The sequence below is a fragment of the Panulirus ornatus genome, chromosome 43 (assembly GCF_036320965.1).
Source record: "Panulirus ornatus isolate Po-2019 chromosome 43, ASM3632096v1, whole genome shotgun sequence".
NCBI classification, from domain to species: domain Eukaryota; kingdom Metazoa; phylum Arthropoda; class Malacostraca; order Decapoda; family Palinuridae; genus Panulirus; species Panulirus ornatus.
The window spans coordinates 17,740,140-17,761,334 of NC_092266.1; the positions used below are offsets into that span (position 1 = coordinate 17,740,140).

Here is a 21,195-nt window from a genome sequence, read left to right on the forward strand (position 1 = left end):
AGAAGGCGACTAGAGGGGACGGGAGCGGGGGGCCAGATATCTTCCCCTCCTTGTATTTTAACTTTCTAAAATGAGAAACAGAAGAAGGAGTCACACGGGGAGTGCTCATCCTCCTCGAAGGCTCAGATTGGGGTGTCTAAATGTGTGTGGATGTAACCAAGATGTGAAAAAAGGAGAGATAGGTAGTATGTTTGAGGAAAGGATCCTGGATGTTTTGGGCTCTGAGTGAAACGAAGCTCAAGGGTAAAGGGGAAGAGTGGTTTGGGAATGTCTTGGGAGTAAAGTCAGGGGTTAGTGAGTGGACAAGAGCAAGGGAAGGAGTAGCAGTACTCCTGAAACAGGAGTTGTGGGAGTATGTGATAGAATGTAAGAAAGTAAATTCTCGATTAATATGGGTAAAACTGAAAGTTGATGGAGAGAGATGGGTGATTATTGGTGCATATGCACCTAGGCATGAGAAGAAAGATCATGAAAGGCAAGTGTTTTGGGAGCAGCTGAATGAGTGTGTTAGTGGTTTTGAAGCACAAGACCGGGTTATAGTGATAAGTGATTTGAATGCAAAGGTGAGTAATGTGGCAGTTGAGGGAATAATTGGTATACATGGAGTGTTCAGTGTTGTAAATGGAAATGGTGAAGAGCTTGTAGATTTATGTGCTGAAAAAGGACTGGTAATTGGGAATACCTGGTTTAAAAAGCGAGATATACATAAGTATATGTGTAAGTAGGAAAGATGGCCAGAGAGCATTATTGGATTGCCTGTTAATTGACAGGCGTGCGAAAGAGAGACTTTTGGATGTTAATGAGCTGAGAGGTGCAACTGGAGGGATGTCTGATCATTATCTTGTGGAGGTGAAGGTGAAGATTTGTATGGGTTTTCAGAAAAGAAGAGAGAATGTTGGGGTGAAGAGGGTGGTGAGAGTAAGTGAGCTTGGGAAGGAGACTTGTGTGAGGAAGTACCAGGAGAGACTGAGTACAGAATGGAAAAAGGTGAGAACAAAGGAGGTAAGGGGAGTGGGGGAGGAATGGGATGTATTTAGGGAATCAGTGATGGCTTTCGCAAAAGATGCTTGTGCCATGAGAAGAGTGGGAGGTGGGTTGATTAGAAAGGGTAGTGAGTGGTGGGATGAAGAAGTAAGATTATTAGTGAAAGAGAAGAGAGAGGCATTTGGACGATTTTTGCAGGGAAATAATGCAAATGAGTGGGAGATGTGTAAAAGAAAAAGGCCGGAGGTCAAGAGAAAGGTGCAAGAGGTGAAAAAGAGGGCAAATGAGAGTTGGGGTGAGAGAGTATCATTAAATTTTAGGTAGAATAAAAAGATGTTCTGGAAGGAGGTAAATAAAGTGCGTAAGACTAGGGAGCAAATGGGAACTTCAGTGAAGGGGGCTAATGGGGAGGTGATAACAAGTAGTGGTGATGTGAGAAGGAGACGGAGTGAGTATTTTGAAGGTTTGTTGAATGTGTTTGATGATAGAGTGACAGATATAGGGTGTTTTGGTTGAGGTGGTGTGCAAAGTGAGAGGGTTAGGGAAAATGATTTGGTAAACATAGAAGAGGTAGTAAAAGCTTTGTGGAAGATGAAAGCCGGCAAGGCAGCAGGATTGGATGGTATTGCAGTGGAATTTATTAAAAAAGGGGGGTGACTGTATTGTTGACTGTTTGATAAGGTTATTTAATGTATGTATGACTCATGGTGAGGTGCCGGAGGATTGGCAGAATGCGTGCATAGTGCCATTGTACAAAGGCAAAGGGGATAAGAGTGAGTGCTCAAATTACAGAGGTATAAGTCTGTTGAGTATTCATGGTAAATTATATGGTAGGGTATTGATTGAGAGAGTGAAGGCATGTACAGAGCATCAGATTGGGGAAGAGCAGTGTGGTTTCAGAAGTGGTAGAGGATATGTGGATCAGATGTTTGCTTTGAAGAATGTATGTGAGAAATACTTAGAAAAGCAAATGGATTTGTATGTAGCATTTATGGATCTGGAGAAGGCATATGATAGAGTTGATACAGATTCTCTCTGGAAGGTACTAAGAATATATGTTGTGGGAGGCAAGTTGTTAGAAGCAGTGAAAAGTTTTTATCGAGGATGTAAGGCATGTGTATGTGTAGGAAGAGAGGAAAGTGATTGGTTCTCAGTGAATGTAGGTTTGCGGCAGGGGTGTGTGATGTCTCCATGGTTGTTTAATTTGTTTATGGATGGGGTTGTTAGGGAGGTGAATGCAAGAGTTTTGGAAAGAGGGGCAAGTATGCAGTCTGTTGTGGATGAGAGAGCTTGGGAAGTGAGTCAGTTGTTGTTCGCTGATGATACAGCGCTGGTGGCTGATTTATGTGAGAAACTGCAGAAGCTGGTGACTGAGTTTGGTAAAGTGTGTGAAAGAAGAAAGTTAAGAATAAATGTGAATAAGAGCAAGGTTATTAGGTACAGTAGGGTTGAGGGTCAAGTCAATTGCGAGGTAAGTTTGAATGGAGAAAAACTGGAGGAAGTAAAGTGTTTTAGATATCTGGGAGTGGATCTGGCAGCGGATGGAACCATGGAAGCGGAAGTGAATCATAGGGTAGGGGAGGGGGCGAAAATCCTGGGAGCCTTGAAGAATGTGTGGAAGTCGAGAACATTATCTCGGAAAGCAAAAATGGTTATGTTTGAAGGAATAGTTGTTCCAACAATGTTGTATGGTTGCGAGACGGGGCTATGGATAGAGTTGTGCGCAGGAGGGTGGATGTGCTGGAAGTGAGATGTTTGAGGACAAAATGTGGTGTGAGGTGGTTTGATCGAGTAAGTAATGTAATGGTAAGAGAGATGTGTGGAAATAAAAAGAGCATGGTTGAGAGAGCAGAAGAGGGTGTTTTGAAATGGTTTGGGCACATGGAGAGAATGAGTGAGGAAAGATTGACCAAGAGTATATATGTGTCGGAGGTGGAGGGAACGAGGAGAAGTGGGAGACCATATTGGCGGTGGAAAGATGGAGTGAAAAAGATTTTGAGTGATCGGGGCCTGAACATGGAGGAGGGTGAAAGGAGGGCAAGGAATAGAGTGAATTGGATCAATGTGGTATACCGGGGTCGACGTGCTATCAATGGATTGGATCAGGGCATGTGAAGCATCCATTTGCTTAGAAAAGCAAATGGATTTGTATGTAGCATTTATGGATCTGGAGAGAGCATATGACAGAGCTGATAAAGATGCTCTCTGGAAGGTATTAAGAATATATGGTGTGGGAGGCAAGTTGTTAGAAGCAATGAAAAGTTTTTATCGAGGAGGTAATGCATGTGTACGAGTAGGAAGAGAGGAAAGTGATTTTTTCTCAGTGAATGTTGGTTTGCGGCAGGGGTGTGTGATGTCTCCATGGTTTTTTAATTTGTTTATGGATGGGGTTGTTAGAGAGGTGAATGCAAGAGTTTTGGAAAGGGGCAAGTATGCAGTCTGTCGTGGATGAGAGAGCTCGGGAAGTGAGTCAGTTGCTGTTCGCTGATGGTACAGTGCTGGTGGCTGATTTGTGTGAGAAACTGCAGAAGCTTGTGACTGAGTTTGGTAAAGTGTGTGAAAGAAGAAAGCTGAGAGTAAGTGTGAATAAGAGCAAGGTTATTAGGTACAGTAGGGTTGAGGGACAAGTCAATTGGGAGGTAAGTTTGAATGGAAAAAAACTGGAGGAAGTAAAGTGTTTTAGATATCTTGGACTGGATTTGGTAGCGGATGGAACTATGGAGGCGGAAGTGAATCATAGGGTGGGGGAGGGGGAAAAGTTCTGGGAGGGTTGAAAAATGTGTGGAAGTTGAGAACATTATCCTGGAAAGCAAAAATGGGTATGTTTGAAAGAATAGTGGTTCTAACAATGTTATATGGTTGCGAGGTGTGGGCTATGGATAGAGTTGTGCGGAGGAGGGTGGTTATGCTGAAAATGAGATGTTTGAATACAATATATGGTGTGAGGTGGTTTGATCGAGTAAGTAATAATAGGGCAAGAGAGATGTGTGGTAATAAAAAGAGTGTGGTTGAGAGAGCAGAAGAGGGTATGTTGAAATGGTTTGGTTACATAGAGAGAATGAGTGGGGAAAGATTGACCAAGAGGATATATGTGTCAGAGGTGGAGGGAACAATGAGAAGTGGGAGACCAAATTGGAGGTGGAAAGATGGAGTGAAAAAGATTTTGAGTGATCAGGGCCTGAACATGCAGGAGGGTGAAAGGCGTGTAAGGAATAGCGTTAATTGGAACGATGTGGTATACCGGGGTTGACATGCTGTCAGTGGATTGAACCAGGGCATGTGAAGCGTCTGGGGTAAAGCATGGAAAGTTCTGTGGGGCCGGGATGTGGAAAGGGAGCTGTGGTTTCGCTGCATTATTACATGATAGCTAGAGACTGAATGTGAATGAAAGTGGCCTTTGTTGTCTTTTCCTAGCGCTACCTTGCACACATTTGGGGGGAGGGGGTGGTTATTTTCATGTGTGGCGGGTTGGCGATGGGAATGAATAAAGGCAGATAGTATGAATTATGTGCATGAGTATTTACGTGTGTGTGTGTGTGTATATATATGTATACATTGAGATGTATAGGTATGTATATATTGCTTGTGTGGATGTGTATGTATATACATGTGTATGTGGGTGGGTTGGGCCATTCTTTCGTCTGTTTCCTTGCACTACCTTGCTAATTCAGGAGACAGCGACAAAAGCAAAATAATAATAATAATGATGGTATTGCAGTGGAATTTATTAAAAAAGGGGGTGACTGTATTGTTGACTGGTTGGTAAGGTTATGTAATGTATGTATGACTCGTGGTGAGGTGCCTGAGGATTGGCGGAATGCGTGCATAGTGCCATTGTACAAAGGCAAAGGGGATAAGAGTGAGTGCGCAAATTACAGAGGTATAAGTTTGTTGAGTACTCCTGGTATATTATATGGGAGGGTATTGATTGAGAGGGTGAAGGCATGTACTGAGCATCAGATTGGGGAAGAGCAGTGTGGTTTCAGAAGTGGTAGAGGATGTGTGGATCAGGTGTTTGCTTTGAAGAATGTATGTGAGAAATACTTAGAAGAGCAAATGGATTTGTATGTAGCATTTATGGATCTGGAGAAGGCATATGATAGAGTTGATAGAGATGCTCTGTGGAAGGTATTAAGAATATATGGTGTGGGAGGCAAGTTGTTAGAAGCAGTGAAAAGTTTTTATCAAGGATGTAAGGCATGTGTATGTGTAGGAAGAGAGGAAAGTGATTGGCTCTCAGTGAATGTAGGTTTGCGGCAGGGGTGTGTGATGTCTCCATGGTTGTTTAATTTGTTTATGGATGGGGTTGTTAGGTAGGTGAATGAAAGAGTTTTGGAAAGAGGGGCAAGTATGAAGTCTGTCGTTGATGAGAGAGCATGGGAAGTGAGTCAGTTGTTGTTCGCTGATGATACAGCGCTGGTGGCTGATTCATGTGAGAAACTGCAGAAGCTGATGACTGAGTTTGGTAAAGTGTGTGAAAGAAGAAAGTTAAGAGTAAATGTGAATAAGAGCAAGGTTATTAGGTACAGTAGGGTTGAGGGTCAAGTCAATTGGGAGGTTAGTTTGAATGGAGAAAAACTGGAGGAAGTAAAGTGTTTTAGATATCTGGGAGTGGATCTGGCAGCAGATGGAACCATGGAAGCGGAAGTGAATCATAGGGTGGGAGAGGGGGCGAAAATCCTGGGAGCCTTGAAGAATGTGTGGAAGTCGAGAACATTATCTCGGAAAGCAAAAATGGGTATGTTTGAAGGAATAGTCGTTCCAACAATGTTGTATGGTTGCAAGGCGTGGGCTATGGATAGAGTTGTGCGCAGGAGGGTGGATGTGCTGGAAATGAGATGTTTGAGGACAATGTGTGGTGTGAGGCGGTTTGATCGAGTAAGTAATGTAAGGGTAAGAGAGATGTGTGGAAATAAAAAGAGCGTGGTTGAGAGAGCAGAAGAGGGTGTTTTGAAATGGTTTGGTCACATGGAGAGAATGAGTGAGGAAAGATTGACCAAGAGGATATATTTGTCGGAGGTGGAGGGAACGAGGAGAAGTGGGAGACCAAATTGGAGGTGGAAAGATGGAGTGAAAAAGATTTTGTGTGATCGGGGCCTGAACATGCAGGAGGGTGAAAGGAGTGCAAGGAATAGAGTGAATTGGATCGATGTGGTATACTGGGGTTGACGTGTTGTCAGTGGATTGAATCAGGGCATGTGAAGCGTCTGGGGTAAACCATGGAAAGTTGTGTGGGGCCTGGATGTGGAAAGGGAGTGGTGGTTTCGGGCATTATTGCGTGGCAACTTGAGACTGAGTGTGAACAAATGGGGCCCTTGTTTTCTTTTCCTAGTGCTACCTCGCACACATGAGGGGGAAGGGGGATGGTATTCCATGTGTGGTGAGGTGGCGATGGGAGTGAATGGGAGCAGACAGTGTGAATTGTGTGCATAGGTATATATGTATGTGTCTGTGTATGTATATATATGTGTACATTGAGATGTATAGGTATGTATATTTGCGTGTGTGGACGTGTGTGTGTGAATACATTGTGTATGGGGGTGGGTTGGGCCATTTCTTTCATCTGTTTCCTTGCGCTACCTCGCAAACGCGGGAGACAGCGACAAAGCAAAATAAATAAATAGATATTTATTATTTATTTTGCTTTGTCGCTGTCTCCCGCGTTAGCGAGGTAGCGCAAGGAAACAGACGAAAGAATGCCCCAACCCACCCACATACACATGTATATACATACATGTCCACAAACGCACAATATACATACCTATACATCTCAATGTACACATATATATATACACACACAGACATATACATATATACACATGTACATAATTCATACTGTCTGCCTTTATTTGTTCCCATCACCACCTTGCCACACATGGAATAACAACCCCCTCCCCCCTCATGTGTGCGAGGTAGCGCTAGGAAAAACACCAAAGGCCCCATTCATTCACACTCAGTCTCTAGCTGTCATGTAATAATGCACCGAAACCACAGCTCCCTTTCCACATCCAGGCCCCACACACTTTGCATGGTTTACCCCAGATGCTTCACATGCCCTGGTTCAATCCATTGACAGCACGTCGACCCCGGTATACCACATCATTCCAATTCACTCTATTCCTTGCACGCCTTTCACCCTCCTGCATGTTCAGGCCCCGATCACACAAAATCTTTTTCACTCCATCTTTCCACCTCCAATTTGGTCTCCCACTTCTCCTCTTTCCCTCCACCTCCGACACATATATCCTCTTGGTCAATCTTTCCCCACTCATTCTCTCCATGTGACCAAACCATTTCAAAACACCCTCTTCTGCTCTCTCAACCACACTCTTTTTATTTCCACACATCTCTCTCACCCTTACATTACTTACTCTTTCAAACCACCTCACACCACATATTGTCCTCAAACATCTCATTTCCAGCACATCCACCCTCCTGCGCACAACTCTATCCATAGCCCACGCCTCGCAACCATACAACATTGTTGGAACCACTATTCCTTCAAACATACCCATTTTTGCTTTCCGAGATAATGTTCTCGACTTCCAAACATTCTTCAAGGCTCCCAGAATTTTCGCCCCCTCCCCCACCCTATGATTCACTTCCGCTTCCATGGTTCCATCCGCTGCCAGATCCACTCCCAGATATCTAAAACACTTCACTTCACATAATAATGATAATAATAATATATTTCTTTTTCTTTTCTTTTAAACTATTTGCCATTTCCCGCGTTAGCGAGGTAGCGTTAAGAACAGAGGACTGGGCCTTTGTGGAATATCCTCACCTGGCCCCCTCTGTTCCTTCTTTTGGAAAATTAAAAAAAAACGAGAGGGGAGGATTTCCAGCCTCCCGCTCCCTCCCCTTTTAGTCACCTTCTACGACACGCAGGGAATACGTAGGAAGTATTCTTAATCCTCTATCCCCAGGGATAAATAATAATATATATATATATATATATATATATATATATATATATATATATTATTTTATATTATTATTATACTTTGTCGCTGTCTCCCGTGTTTGCGAGGTAGCGCAAGGAAACAGACGAAAGAAATGGCCCAACCCCCCCATACACATGTATATACATACGTCCACACACGCAAATATACATACCTACACAGCTTTCCATGGTTTACCCCAGACGCTTCACATGCCCTGCTTCAATCCACTGACAGCACGTCAACCCCGGTATACCACATCGCTCCAATTCACTCTATTCCTTGCCCTCCTTTCACCCTCCTGCATGTTCAGGCCCCGATCACACAAAATCTTTTTCACTCCATCTTTCCACCTCCAATTTGGTCTCCCTCTTCTCCTTGTTCCCTCTACCTCCGACACATATATCCTCTTGGTCAATCTTTCCTCACTCATTCTCTCCATGTGCCCAAACCACTTCAAAACACCCTCTTCTGCTCTCTCAACCACGCTCTTTTTATTTCCACACATCTCTCTTACCCTTACATTACTCACTCGATCAAACCACCTCACACCACACATTGTCCTCAAACATCTCATTTCCAGCACATCTATCCTCCTGCGCACAACTCTATCCATAGCCCACGCCTCGCAACCATACAACATTGTTGGAACCACTATTCCTTCAAACATACCCATTTTTTCTTTCCGAGATAATGTTCTCGACTTCCACACATTCTTCAAGGCCCCCAGGATTTTCGCCCCCTCCCCCACCCTATGATCCACTTCCGCTTCCATGGTTCCATCCGCTGCCAGATCCACTCCCAGATATCTAAAACACTTCACTTCCTCCAGTTTTTCTCCATTCAAACTCACCTCCCAATTGACTTGACCCTCAACCCTACTGTACCTAATAACCTTGCTCTTATTCACATTTACTCTTGACTTTCTTCTTCCACACACTTTTCCAAACTCAGTCACCAGCTTCTGCAGTTTCTCACATGAATCAGCCACCAGCGCTGTATCATCAGCGAACAACAACTGACTCACTTCCCAAGCTCTCTCATCCCCAACAGACTTCATACTTGCCCCTCTTTCCAAAACTCTTGCATTTACCTCCCTAACAACCCCATCCATAAACAAATTAAACAACCATGGAGACATCACACACCCCTGCCGCAAACCTACATTCACTGAGAACCAATCACTTTCCTCTCTTCCTACACGTACACATGCCTTACATCCTCTTTTTCTTTTCTTTCATACTATTTGCCATTTCCCGCATCAGCAGTGTAGCATTTAGAACAGAGGACTGGGCCGCTGAGGAAACATCCTCACCTGGCCACCTTCTCTGTTCCTTCCTTTGGGGGGGGGCATATGAAGCATCTAGGGTAAACCATGGAAAGTTCTGTGGGGCCTGGATGTGAAAAGGGAGCTGTGGTTTCAGTGCATTACATATGACAGCTAGAGACTGAGTGTAACCAATGTTGCTTTTTTGTCTTTTTCTATCACTCACTTGTGCACATTGGGGGGGGGGGGGGGGGGAGATTTGATGTTCGGCAGGATGTATATGTGTATGTGTATGTGTATATATGTATATGTCTGTGTATGTATATGTATGTATATGTTGAAATGTATTGATATGTATATGTGTGTGTGTGGGCATTTATACATGTGTATGTGGGTGGGTTGGGCCATTCTTCTTCTGTTTCGTTGTACTTCCTTGTTACGCGAGAGACGGCAGTGCTCAGGAGGCCGACCACATCCACTGGGTGGGACCATGGGTCATAAAGTGTAGTGATGTTGTGTGCTTTCTAAATTGAGAGAGTGCAGGGCAAGTGAACAGTAAGTGTTTGTTGTCTTCATTGTGGTAGTTCTCCATTGGTGGAGTGGTCTTGGGAGACATTGGGTTGGTGTTTTTAGTGTTTTAGGAATAGGTGATGTCCCAGATTCTCAGGAGAGTGACTCATGTAAGTCTGCAGAGTGTGGTTTCAGCTGGATGTATAATTGCTTGGGAGGGCTCTTGTTTAATACTAGTTGGGTCATTTTTGTGCATATGTTTTGTCAGTTTTGTGTTTGTTTTCACTGGTGGACCATTGGGAAGAGGTATGTTAAAGTGTGAGGTAGGGACAAGATTTTTATTTCTTCTTGGGGATTGGTAGTTAGTTACAGAGTGGTTTGTTCCAGCAAAAAATTTAGCACTAAGCATATTGAAGTGGGATTGTTTTGGAAGGTTCTTTGTTTCAAACTGTTGGCACTGTGTTTGTGGTTGGCAGGCAACTGGTGGTTGTTTTGAGTGCTCTATTTTGTTCTGGCAACCTTAGGATCTGACCATTGCGGGACCACAGAAAATGCCAGAAAACAGAAATTTATGACTAAATCATACACAGTTGATGATCCAATCTCACAGTACATGCATAAAGTCTTTACAAAGGTTCCTTTATGTAAATTTTCAGTAACTCCACCTTTTCAATTATAGATGGTGATTTATGCTTATGCTTATTAGCACTTGCACTATCTGCACCCCTTGGTCTCTTGGATGACATCCTGAAGGGCTAAAATACAGCTGAATATAGGAAATTAACAGTACTGTTAATGAGCTTGGCTGCAGTGTAAACAGATTTTGGTGCCCTACTGCTGCTAACAATGCTACCCTAGTGGCAGATCCGCATACTTATAACTGATGGAAACAGATTCATAACATTCCAGACCACAGAGTGCCGGTTTAGAGAGGTACAACCTGTAGGACAGGTTATACCTGATGAATTGTTTGTAAGGAATGCAGAGGGATTCTTGTATTGTCCAAGTTAGTGTTCTGAGGGCATTTAGATTGGGTGATGCTCTTGGTATGAGGGGTGAATGTTGTGTTTATTGTATGTGATACCTATATTTGCCAGTGTTTTATTTAGTGAGAATGATTGTCCATGCAATGTGACCAGAACGTTTTTGATGGATTTATGTCTGTCTGGGGTTAAAAGAGTACTTGAAGACTTCCATGGAGAAGCACACATTCTGTTCAGGGTGAGCCATTGATCCAGTTGTATGGTATATTGTTTCATGCTTGTTGTTGCCATCATGGAATCAGAGTACTGTGATATGTTTGTGAGATCATCTGCATATGTTGTGGTTTGCTGGAGATAGTAGAAGGGTATATAAGTAGAAATTGAAGAGCGTTGGAGAAAGAAATGTTTCTTGGAAAACTCCACTGTAGTGTTTAGATATTTTAGAGGTGAAGCCATTGTGAGTTCGTGCTGGCTTGGTAGTTGGCTATGAAATTGGCCAACCACTTTTTATCGTTTTTGTGGTGGGCATACTTTTTTATGGGGATGAGTCAAGGGACAATTCAAATTCTTTGTCTGTTGCCAGTCGTTTATAAAGATATATCTTACCCTTTACCTTTCTGTGAGAAAGCAGTATAATGAAGCATGTTTGCTTTTTTATTATAGTCTGTATTTTAAGGTGTTAGTGTATATGCGTGCTTATATGCATGTCACAGAGGGGCAGATGATCCAGGTGATAGTTTTTCATTTACTGCACAATTATTACCTTAATTCATTTTCTTTTAAATATGAATAATAAGTACAGTAAAACACAGCCAACAAATACTCAAGATATTGCTGATGAGGTGAAATGATAAAGCTATGATTCTTTTAGTAACTTTTCCATTAAGCTGGATCATATGTCTGGGCCAGCTGTAAATCATTAGATAATATTAGTCACATGCTTTCCATGCCTGTACACTGTACTGTGTATGCCTCATTATTCTATATTGTATTAGTATTATATTAACAGTTCGTTGGGATGTTTCTTGCTGAGAATTTGCATTCTGCATCATCTAAGGTTTTAACTTCTCAAAATTACTCTTTGAATACTGTCTTGCCATCATCAACAGTATAGACTCAACATAAATTGAGTGGTGAATTATTTGATAAAGATTAAAGAAAAAAGGACTGCTGTTTTTCATTCTACTTGTAGTAGCATACTCTTATTTCAATAAATGAATTCAACATGAATCTTCTTGTACCCTTAGAAATCTTATCTTATGATTTCTATTCTTTATCAGCTCTTGTATGTTACTGAAAGAAAGGTTTATGTATTTCATTTGAAGCTGGCTTTTTATTTTTCAGAATGGTTTTCAGAGTACATTGTTTCATTTTATCTGAAAATTATACTTTATAATTTTTGAATCACTTGATGAAAAGGTAGTACAGGAGCACAGCCTGAATATATGTGTTTAATAAAGAAGTTCACCTCTAGTCATTCAGTATTTAGGATTAGAGCACAAATACAATGCAGTGTAGATACTACTGAACATCCTACACAGAATCAGGACTCATATTGAGAATGCTAATCACAAATCTTTTATCCTCGTAGGCCCACAAGTCGTAGCAGTGGAGGAGGGAATGGTGGTAACAACAATGGCTTGACAGTGGGTATTGCAGATGACCAGGCCAAAGATTTTGACTTTGAGAAGACAGAGATGAAATATGACTCAACTGGGATGTTCCATTGGTGTCCTGCAAGATCGTTAGAGGATTGCATATTGGTGAGATATTTGCATGCCAATCTTTATGGATTTTTTTATGAAGACATTGCCATGCTTTTATATCAGTATTTTCCCCTTCCTCTCAGAAGTATTTCTCTCGTTTTACATCAAACTCTTTATTGTAGATACATATGAGTATGCAGACATTATCTAAAAATAGTAAAGCAATTACCATTAGTAACAAACTCGTTCTCTTCTTGCAGGATCGTAACCAAGCGGCAATGACAGTATTAAATGGCCATGTGGTAGTATGCCTCTTTGCTGACCCAGATTCGCCACTTATTGGCCTCCGCAATTTAGTGATGCCCCTTCGAGCCTCCAATTTCCACTACCATGAGCTCAAACATGTGGTTATTGTAGGTTCTGTAGACTACATCAGAAGAGAATGGAAGATGCTTCAGAACCTACCAAAAATATCTGTGTTAAATGTAAATATATGTTAATGTTGTATCTTGTATGGTGTAATGGTAGCTAACTGGAGGACTTTCATTCATAAGACAAATTATGATTGCCAGAAAGCATTTGACACAGTACTACATGGGAGGCTGATTAAGAAACTGAAATACCAGGCAGGAATAATGAATAGACTGCTCTGTTGGAGAGATTCTCTTAGTGGAAGGGCACAAGGGATACATGTCAGAGGGGTGTTCTCTAAATGGGTGGAGATCACCACTGGAGTGCCCCAGGGTTTTTTAATGGTCTTGATCTATGTAAATGACTTGCTTAAGGTATGAACTCCTACTTGAATATGTTTGCAGATGATGCAAAAGTCATGATGGAAAAGTGCAGAAGATTACATTAACTTTCATGGGGACCAAAACAGGCTCCAAAGTTGGTCTGATAAATGGTTGATGAAGTTCTGTCAAGCTATCTACTGTTTCTTACTGGAAATCCCTCAAGGGGGTGGCTATGGCAAGTCTCCATAACTGAACTCCAGATGATAGAATTCACTATGAGTAAACGTAAAGTAATGAGGATGTGATAGAATAAAAGATTCTGTGTTTGAGAATGACTTAGAAGTTAGCATTGTTCCTAACTTATCAGAGTTCCAAGTGAGGAAAATGTAAAAAAGACAAGTTGTCCTCTGACAAATATCAGAATACCTTTCAAGGAAATGAATACAGAAATTTTTAGCAAGCTGTTCTTATCATACATAAGGCCAAAACTAGAATATTCTTATCGCTATGAGTAAACGTAAAGTAATGAGGATGTGATAGAATAAAAGATTCTGTGTTTGAGAATGACTTAGAAGTTAGCATTGTTCCTAACTTATCAGAGTTCCAAGTGAGGAAAATAGTAAAGAAGACAAGCTATCCTCTGACAAATATCAGAATACCTTTCAAGGAAATGAATACGGAAATTTTTAGCAAGCTGTTCTTATCATACATAAGGCCAAAACTAGAATATTCTTATCAGGATTGGTCACTTCACCTAAAGAAGCACAGTGCCAATAGAAAAGGTTCTGAGGAGGGCAAGAATGATGGTCCCAGAATTAAGAGAGCTGAGTTTCAAGGAAAGGCTTGAGGCTTGAGATTTGATCTCCTTAGGAGGCCAAAGAGTGAAGGATGACCAGATCACAACTTTTAAGTTTTTATAACAGATCAATGATGTGGACTGGAATCAGTTTTTAGAAAGAATAAGGATAGAGTAACCAGAGGATAAAACATGAAATCAAGGAAAAAACTTTTTAAAAAAAGTACTTCAGTAGTGTAAGGGTGATGGATGAATGGAACAGAATGACTGAGGCCATGGTAAATGTGGACATCATATATAGACTTAGGTTATGTGAGCAGTAAACAATGTTTAAGAGATGGGGCCCCATCCTGTATTATACAGATAGGTAATTACTTACTCACAAAGTAAAGTGGACAGGGCTAGACAAAAGAAAGCCTCAATATGATTCTTGTTTAGCCAGATATAAGCTTCAGAATTCAGTGTTTGGGAAAAACTGGGAGCCATCATCATCATTAAGTTGTTGCCAGAGTCCCTTGTTAAGAGAATGGCTAAAGAGACAAACTGTCTGCTGGCAAATACTTGAATAGCTTTCAAGACAGTACATGGATATTGGTAAGGAAGTACTTAGCAATGTTCCTCTTGGTTGCTTACCACATCTAAAGAGACATAAAGAGCTAATGAAGAATGTCTAGAGGAGGGCATCAGAGGTGGTATGAGAATTAAGAAAGCTGAATTACAAGGAAAGGCTAGAGGCTTTAGGTTTACCCACCTTGGAAGAGAGAAGAGTGATGGGTGACTTGATCACTACCTTTAATTTTCTAAAACAGATTAATGACAGACAGTGAATCGGTCTATGAGAGATGTAGGGATAAAGCTACCAGAGACTTTAACGTGAAATTAAGCAAGAATCTTGGTAAAAATCAGATAAAGAAGCACTGTTCTATGATAGAAGTGGTGGATGAATGGAATGAAATGCAGATTAATGCAGACAGCATACATTGATTTAGGAGGTATGATTGTGCAGAATTTTCAAGAAATGGGACCTACAAATTAAAACTTGCTCCCATTACTGCACAAATTCGTAATTACCCACGTATGCACACACACACACATACACACACACACACACACACACACACACACACACACACACACACACACACACAGGGGTAAAGACATGATATACAAGGTAAAATATGCACATTTCCAGATGAGTCTGATGAATTTTGAAATGATCAGTATGATTCATGTTGTCTCGGTAGGATTGATAAGCACGAATGTGAGAAATATTTTTTTACAAGGGCTTGGTCCTCTGTTCTTGGCGCTACCTCGCTAACGCGGGAGATGGCGAATAGTATGAAAAAAAAAAAAGAAGTGAGTCAGTTGTTGTTTGCTGATGATACAGCGCTGGTGGCTGATTCAGATGAGAAACTGCAGAAGCTGGTGTGAGTTTGGTAAAGTGTGTGAAAGAAGAAAGATGAGAGTACATGTGGATAAGAGCAAGGTTATTAGGTACAGTAGGGCTGAGGGACAGGTCAACTGGGAGGTAAGTTTATATGGAGAAAAACTGGAGGAAGTGGAGTGTTTTAGATATTTGGGAGTGGATTTGGCAGCGGATGGAACCATGGAAGCAGAAGTGAATCATAGGATGGGGGAGGGGTTGAAAGTTCTGGAAGTGTTGAAAAATGTGTGGAAGTTGAGAAAGTTATCTCGGAAAGCAAAAATGGGTATGTTTGAAGGAATAGTGGTTCCAACAATGTTATATGGTTGTGAGGCATGGGCTATGGATAGAGTTGTGCGGAGGAGGGTGGATGTGCTGAAATGAGATATTTGAGGACAGTATGTGGTGTGAGGTGGTTTGATCAAGTAAGTAATGAAAGGGTAAGAGAGATGTGAGGTAATAAAAAGAGTGTGGTTGAGAGAGAGAAGAGGGTCTTTTGAAATGGTTTGCTCACATGGGGAGAATGAGTGAGGAAAGATTGACCAAGAGGATATATGTGACAGAGGTGGAAGGAACAAGGAAAAGTGGGAGACCAAATTGGAGGTGGAAAGATGGAGTGAAAAAGATTCTGAGTGATCGGGGTCTGAACATGCAGGAGGGTGAAAGGCATGCAAGGAATAGAATGAATTGGAATGATGTGGTATACCAGGGTCGACATAAAGTCATTGGATTGAACCAGGGCATGTGAAGCATCTGGGGTAAACCATGGAAAGTTCTGTGGGGCTTGGATGTGGAAAGGGAGCTGTGGTTTCGGTGCATTATACATGACAGCTAGAGACTGAGTGTGAACGAATATGGCCTTTGTTGTCTTTTCCTAACGCTACCTCGAGCACATGCAGGGGGAGGGGGGTGTCATATCATGGGTGGCAATGGGAATGAATGAGGGCAGACAGTATGAATTATGTACATGTGTATATATGTATATGTCTGTGTGTGTGTGTATATATATATGTATGTATACGTTGAGATGTATAGATATGTATGTGCTTGTGTGGACGTGTATGTATATATGTGTGCATGAGGATGGATTGGGCCATTCTTTTGTCTGTTTCCTTGCACTACCTCAGTAACACGGGAGACCGACAAAGTATGATGAATAAATGAATATATATATATATATATATATATATATATATATATATATATATATATATATATATATATATATATATATATATATATATATATTTTCCCTGGGGATAGGGGGGAAAGAATACTTCCCACGTATTCCCTGCGTGTCGTAGAAGGCGACTAAAAGGGGAGGGAGTGGGGGGCTGGAAATCCTTCCCTCTCGTTTTTTTTTAATTTTCCAAAAGAAGGAACAGAGAATTGGGCCAGGTGAGGGTATTCCCTCAAAGGCCCAGTCCTCTGTTCTTAACGCTACCTCGCTAATGTGAGAAATGGCGAAAAGTTTGAAAGAAAAAAGAATATATATGTATATATATATATATATATATATATATATATATATATATATATATATATATATATATTATATATATATATATATATATTTCTTTCTTTCTTTCAAATTATTCACCATTTCCCGCGTTAGCAAAGTAGCATTAAGAACAGAGAACTGGGCCTTTGAGGGAATATCCTCAAATGGCCCCCTTCTCTGTTCCTTCTTTTGGAAAATTAAAAAAAATAATGAGAGGGGAGGATTTCCAGTCCCCTGCTCCCTCCCCTTTTAGTCGCCTTCTACGACACGCAAGGAATATGTGGGAAGTATTCTTTCTCCCCTATCCCCAGGGATATATATATATATATATATATATATATATATATATATATATATATATATATTTTTTTTTTTTTTTTTTCCGCTGTCTCCCACGTTTGCGAGGTAGCGCAAGGAAACAGATGAAAGAAATGGCCCAACCCACCCCCATACACATGTATATACATACGTCCACACACGCAAATATACATACCTACACAGCTTTCCATGGTTTACCCCAGACTCTTCACATGCCCTGATTCAATCCACTGACAGCACGTCAACCCCAGTATACCACATTGATCCAATTCACTCTATTCCTTGCCCGCCTTTCACCCTCCTGCATGTTCAGGCCCCGATCACACAAAATCTTTTTCACTCCATCTTTCCACCTCCAATTTGGTCTCCCACTTCTCCTTGTTCCCTCCACCTCTGACACATATATCCTCTTGGTCAATCTTTCCTCACTCATTCTCTCCATGTGCCCAAACCGTTTCAAAACACCCTCTTCTGCTCTCTCAACCACGCTCTTTTTATTTTCACACATCTCTCTTACCTTTACGTTACTTACTCGATCAAACCACCTCACACCACACATTGTCCTCAAACATCTCATTTCCAGCACATCCATCCTCCTGCGCACAACTCTATCCATAGCCCACGCCTTGCAACCATACAACATTGTTGGAACCACTATTCCTTCAAACATACCCATTTTTGCTTTCCGAGATAATGTTCTCGATTTCCACACATTCTTCAAGGCTCCCAGGATTTTCGCCCCCTCCCCCACCCTATGATCCACTTCCGCTTCCATGGTTCCATCCGCTGCCAGATCCACTCCCAGATATCTAAAACACTTTACTTCCTCCAGTTTTTCTCCATTCAAACTTACCTCGCAGTTGACTTGACCCTCAACCCTACTGGACCTAATTACCTTGCTCTTATTCACATTTACTCTCAACTTTCTTCTTTCACACACTTTACCAAACTCAGTCACCAGCTTCTGCAGTTCCTCACATGAATCAGCCACCAGCGCTGTATCATCAGCGAACAACAACTGATGTTTTGGAAGGAGGTAGATAAAGTGCGTAAGACAAGGGAATAAATGGGAACTTCAGTGAAAGGAGCTAATGGGGAGGTGATAACAAGTAGTGGTGATGTGAGAAGTAGATGGAGTTATTAGAGTTAGCAATTTGAAGGTTTGTTGAATGTGTTTGATGATAGAGTGGCAGATATAGGGTGTTCTGGTCAAGGTGGTGTGCAAAGTGAGAGGGTTAAGGAAAATGATTTGGCAAAGAGAGAAGAGGTAGTAAAAGCTTTGCGGAAGACGAAAGTTGGCAAGGCAGCGGGTTAAGATGGTATTGCAGTGGATTTTATTAAAAAAGGGGGTGACTGTATTGTTGACTGGTTGGTAAGGTTATTTAATGTATGGATGACTCATGGTGTGGTGGCTGAGGATTGGCGGAATTCTTGCTTAGTGCCATTGTACAAAGGCAAAGGGGATAAAAGTGAGTGCTCAAATTACAAAGGTATAAGTTTGTTGAGTATTCCTGGGAAATTATATGGGGGGAATTGATTGAGAGGGTGAAGGCATGTACAGAGCTTCAGATTAGGGAAGAGCAGTGGTAGAGGATGTATGGATCAGGTGTTTGCTTTGAATGTATGTGAGCAATACTTAGAAAAGCAAATGGATTTGTATGTAGCATTTATGGATCTGGAGAAGTCATATGATAGAGTTGACAGAGATGCTCTGTGGAAGGTATTAAGGATATATGGTGTGGGAGGCAAGTTGTTAGAAGCAGTGAAAATTTTTTATTTAGGATGTAATTCATGTGTACGTGTAGGAAGAAAGTGATTGGTTCTCAGTGAATATAGGTTTGCGGCAGGGGTGTGTGATGTCTCCATGGTTGTTTAACTTGTTTATGGATACGGTTGTTATGGAGATGAATGCAAGAGTTTTAGAATGAGGGGCAAGTATGCAGTCTGTTGTGGATGAGAGAGCTTGGGAAGTGAGTCAGTTGTTGTTCGCTGATGATACAGCGCTGGTGGCTGATTCATGTGAGAAACTGCAGAAGCTGGTGACTGAGTTTGGTAAAGTGTGTGAAAGAAGAAAGTTAAGAGTAAATGTGAATAAGAGCAAGGTTATTAGGTACAGTAGGGTTGAGGGTCAAGTCAATTGTGAGGCAAGTTTGAATGGAGAAAAACTGGAGGAAGTAAAGTGTTTTAGATATCTGGGAGTGGATCTGGCAGCGGATGGAACCATGGAAGCAGATGTGAATCATAGGGTGGGGGAGGGGGCGAAAATCCTGGGAGCATTGAAGTATGTGTGGAAGTCGAGAACATTATCTCAGAAAGCAAAAATGGGTATGTTTGAAGGAATAGTGGTTCCAACAATGTTGTATGGTTGCGAGGCGTGGGCTATTAATAGAGTTGTGCGCAGGTGGGTGGATGTGCTGGAAATGAGATGTTTGAGGACAATGTGTGGTGTGAGGTGGTTTGATCGAGTAAGTAATGTAAGGGTAAGAGAGATGTGTGGAAATGAAAAGAGCGTGGTTGAGAGAGCAGAAGAGGGTGTTTTGAAATGGTTTGGGCACATGGAGAGAATGAGTGAGGAAAGATTGACCAAGGGGATATATGTGTCGGAGGTGGAGGGAACGAGAAGTGGGAGACCAAATTGGAGGTGGAAAGATGGAGTGAAAAAGATTTTGAGTGATCGGGGCCTGAACATGCAGGAGGGTGAAAGGTGGGCAAGGAATAAAGTGAATTGGATGAATGTAGTATTACGGGGTTGACGTGCTGTCAGTGGATTGAATCAGGGCATGTGAAGCGTCTGGAGTAAACCATGGAAAGTTGTGTGGGGCCTGGATGTGGAAAGGGAGCTGTGGTTTCAGGCATTATTGCATGACAGCTGGAGACTGAGTGTGAACGAATGGGGCCTTTGTTGTCTTTTCCTAGCGCTACCTCGCACACATGAGGGGGGAGGGGATGGTATTCCATGTGTGGCGAGGTGGCGATGGGAATGAATAAAGGCAGACAGTGTGAATTGTGTGCATGTGTATATATGTATGTGTCTGTGTGTGTATATATATGTGTACATTGAGATGTATAGGTATGTATATTTGCATGTGTGGACGTGTATGTATATACATGTGTATGGGGATGGGTTGGGCCATTTCTTTCTTCTGTTTCCTTGCGCTACCTCGCAAATGTGGGAGACAGCGACAAAGCAAAATAAAAAAATAATAAAAAGATATATATATATATATATATATATATATATATATATATATATATATATATATATATATATATATATATTTTTTTTTTTTTTTTTTGCTTTGTCGCTGTCTCCCGTGTTTGCGAGGTAGCGCAAGGAAACAGACGAAAGAAATGGCCCAACCCACCCCCATACACATGCCTTGATTCAATCCACTGACAGCACGTCAACCCCGGTATACCACATCGCTCCAATTCACTCTATTCTTTGCCCTCCTTTCACCCTCCTGCATGTTCAGGCCCCGATCACACAAAATCTTTTTCACTCCATCTTTCCACCTCCAATTTAGTCTTCCTCTTCTCCTCGTTCCCTCCACCTCCGACACATATATCCTCTTGGTCAATCTTTCCTCACTCATTCTGTCCATGTGACCAAACCATTTCAAAACACCCTCTTCTGCTCTCTCAACCACGCTCTTTTTATTTCCACACATCTCTCTTACCCTTACGTTACTTACTCGATCAAACCACCTCACACCACACATTGTCCTCAAACATCTCATTTCCAGCACATCCATCCTCCTGCGCACAACTCTATCCATAGTCCACGCCTCGCAACCATACAACATTGTTGGAACCACTATTCCTTCAAACATACCCATTTTTGCTTTCCGAGATAATGTTCTCGACTTCCACACATTCTTCAAGGCTCCCAGAATTTTCGCCCCCTCCCCCACCCTATGATCCACTTCCGCTTCCATGGTTCCATCCGCTGCCAGATCCACTCCCAGATATCTAAAACACTTCACTTCCTCCAGTTTTTCTCCATTCAAACTCACCTCCCAATTGAATTGA

General features: G+C 41.7%; 1 protein-coding gene across 48 annotated transcripts in view; it reads left to right on the forward strand.

The window, feature by feature from the left end:
• Nucleotides 1-21,195, forward strand: part of slo (calcium-activated potassium channel slo) — a 1,069,848-nt gene that overhangs the window by 925,416 nt on the left and 123,237 nt on the right. For all 48 annotated transcript variants that reach the window (XM_071687050.1, XM_071687052.1, XM_071687045.1 and 45 more), the window contains 2 exons: nucleotides 12,277-12,448; nucleotides 12,652-12,876. In XM_071687050.1, coding sequence (XP_071543151.1) covers nucleotides 12,277-12,448; nucleotides 12,652-12,876 — 397 coding nt within the window. The remainder of the gene's footprint in view (nucleotides 1-12,276; nucleotides 12,449-12,651; nucleotides 12,877-21,195) is intronic.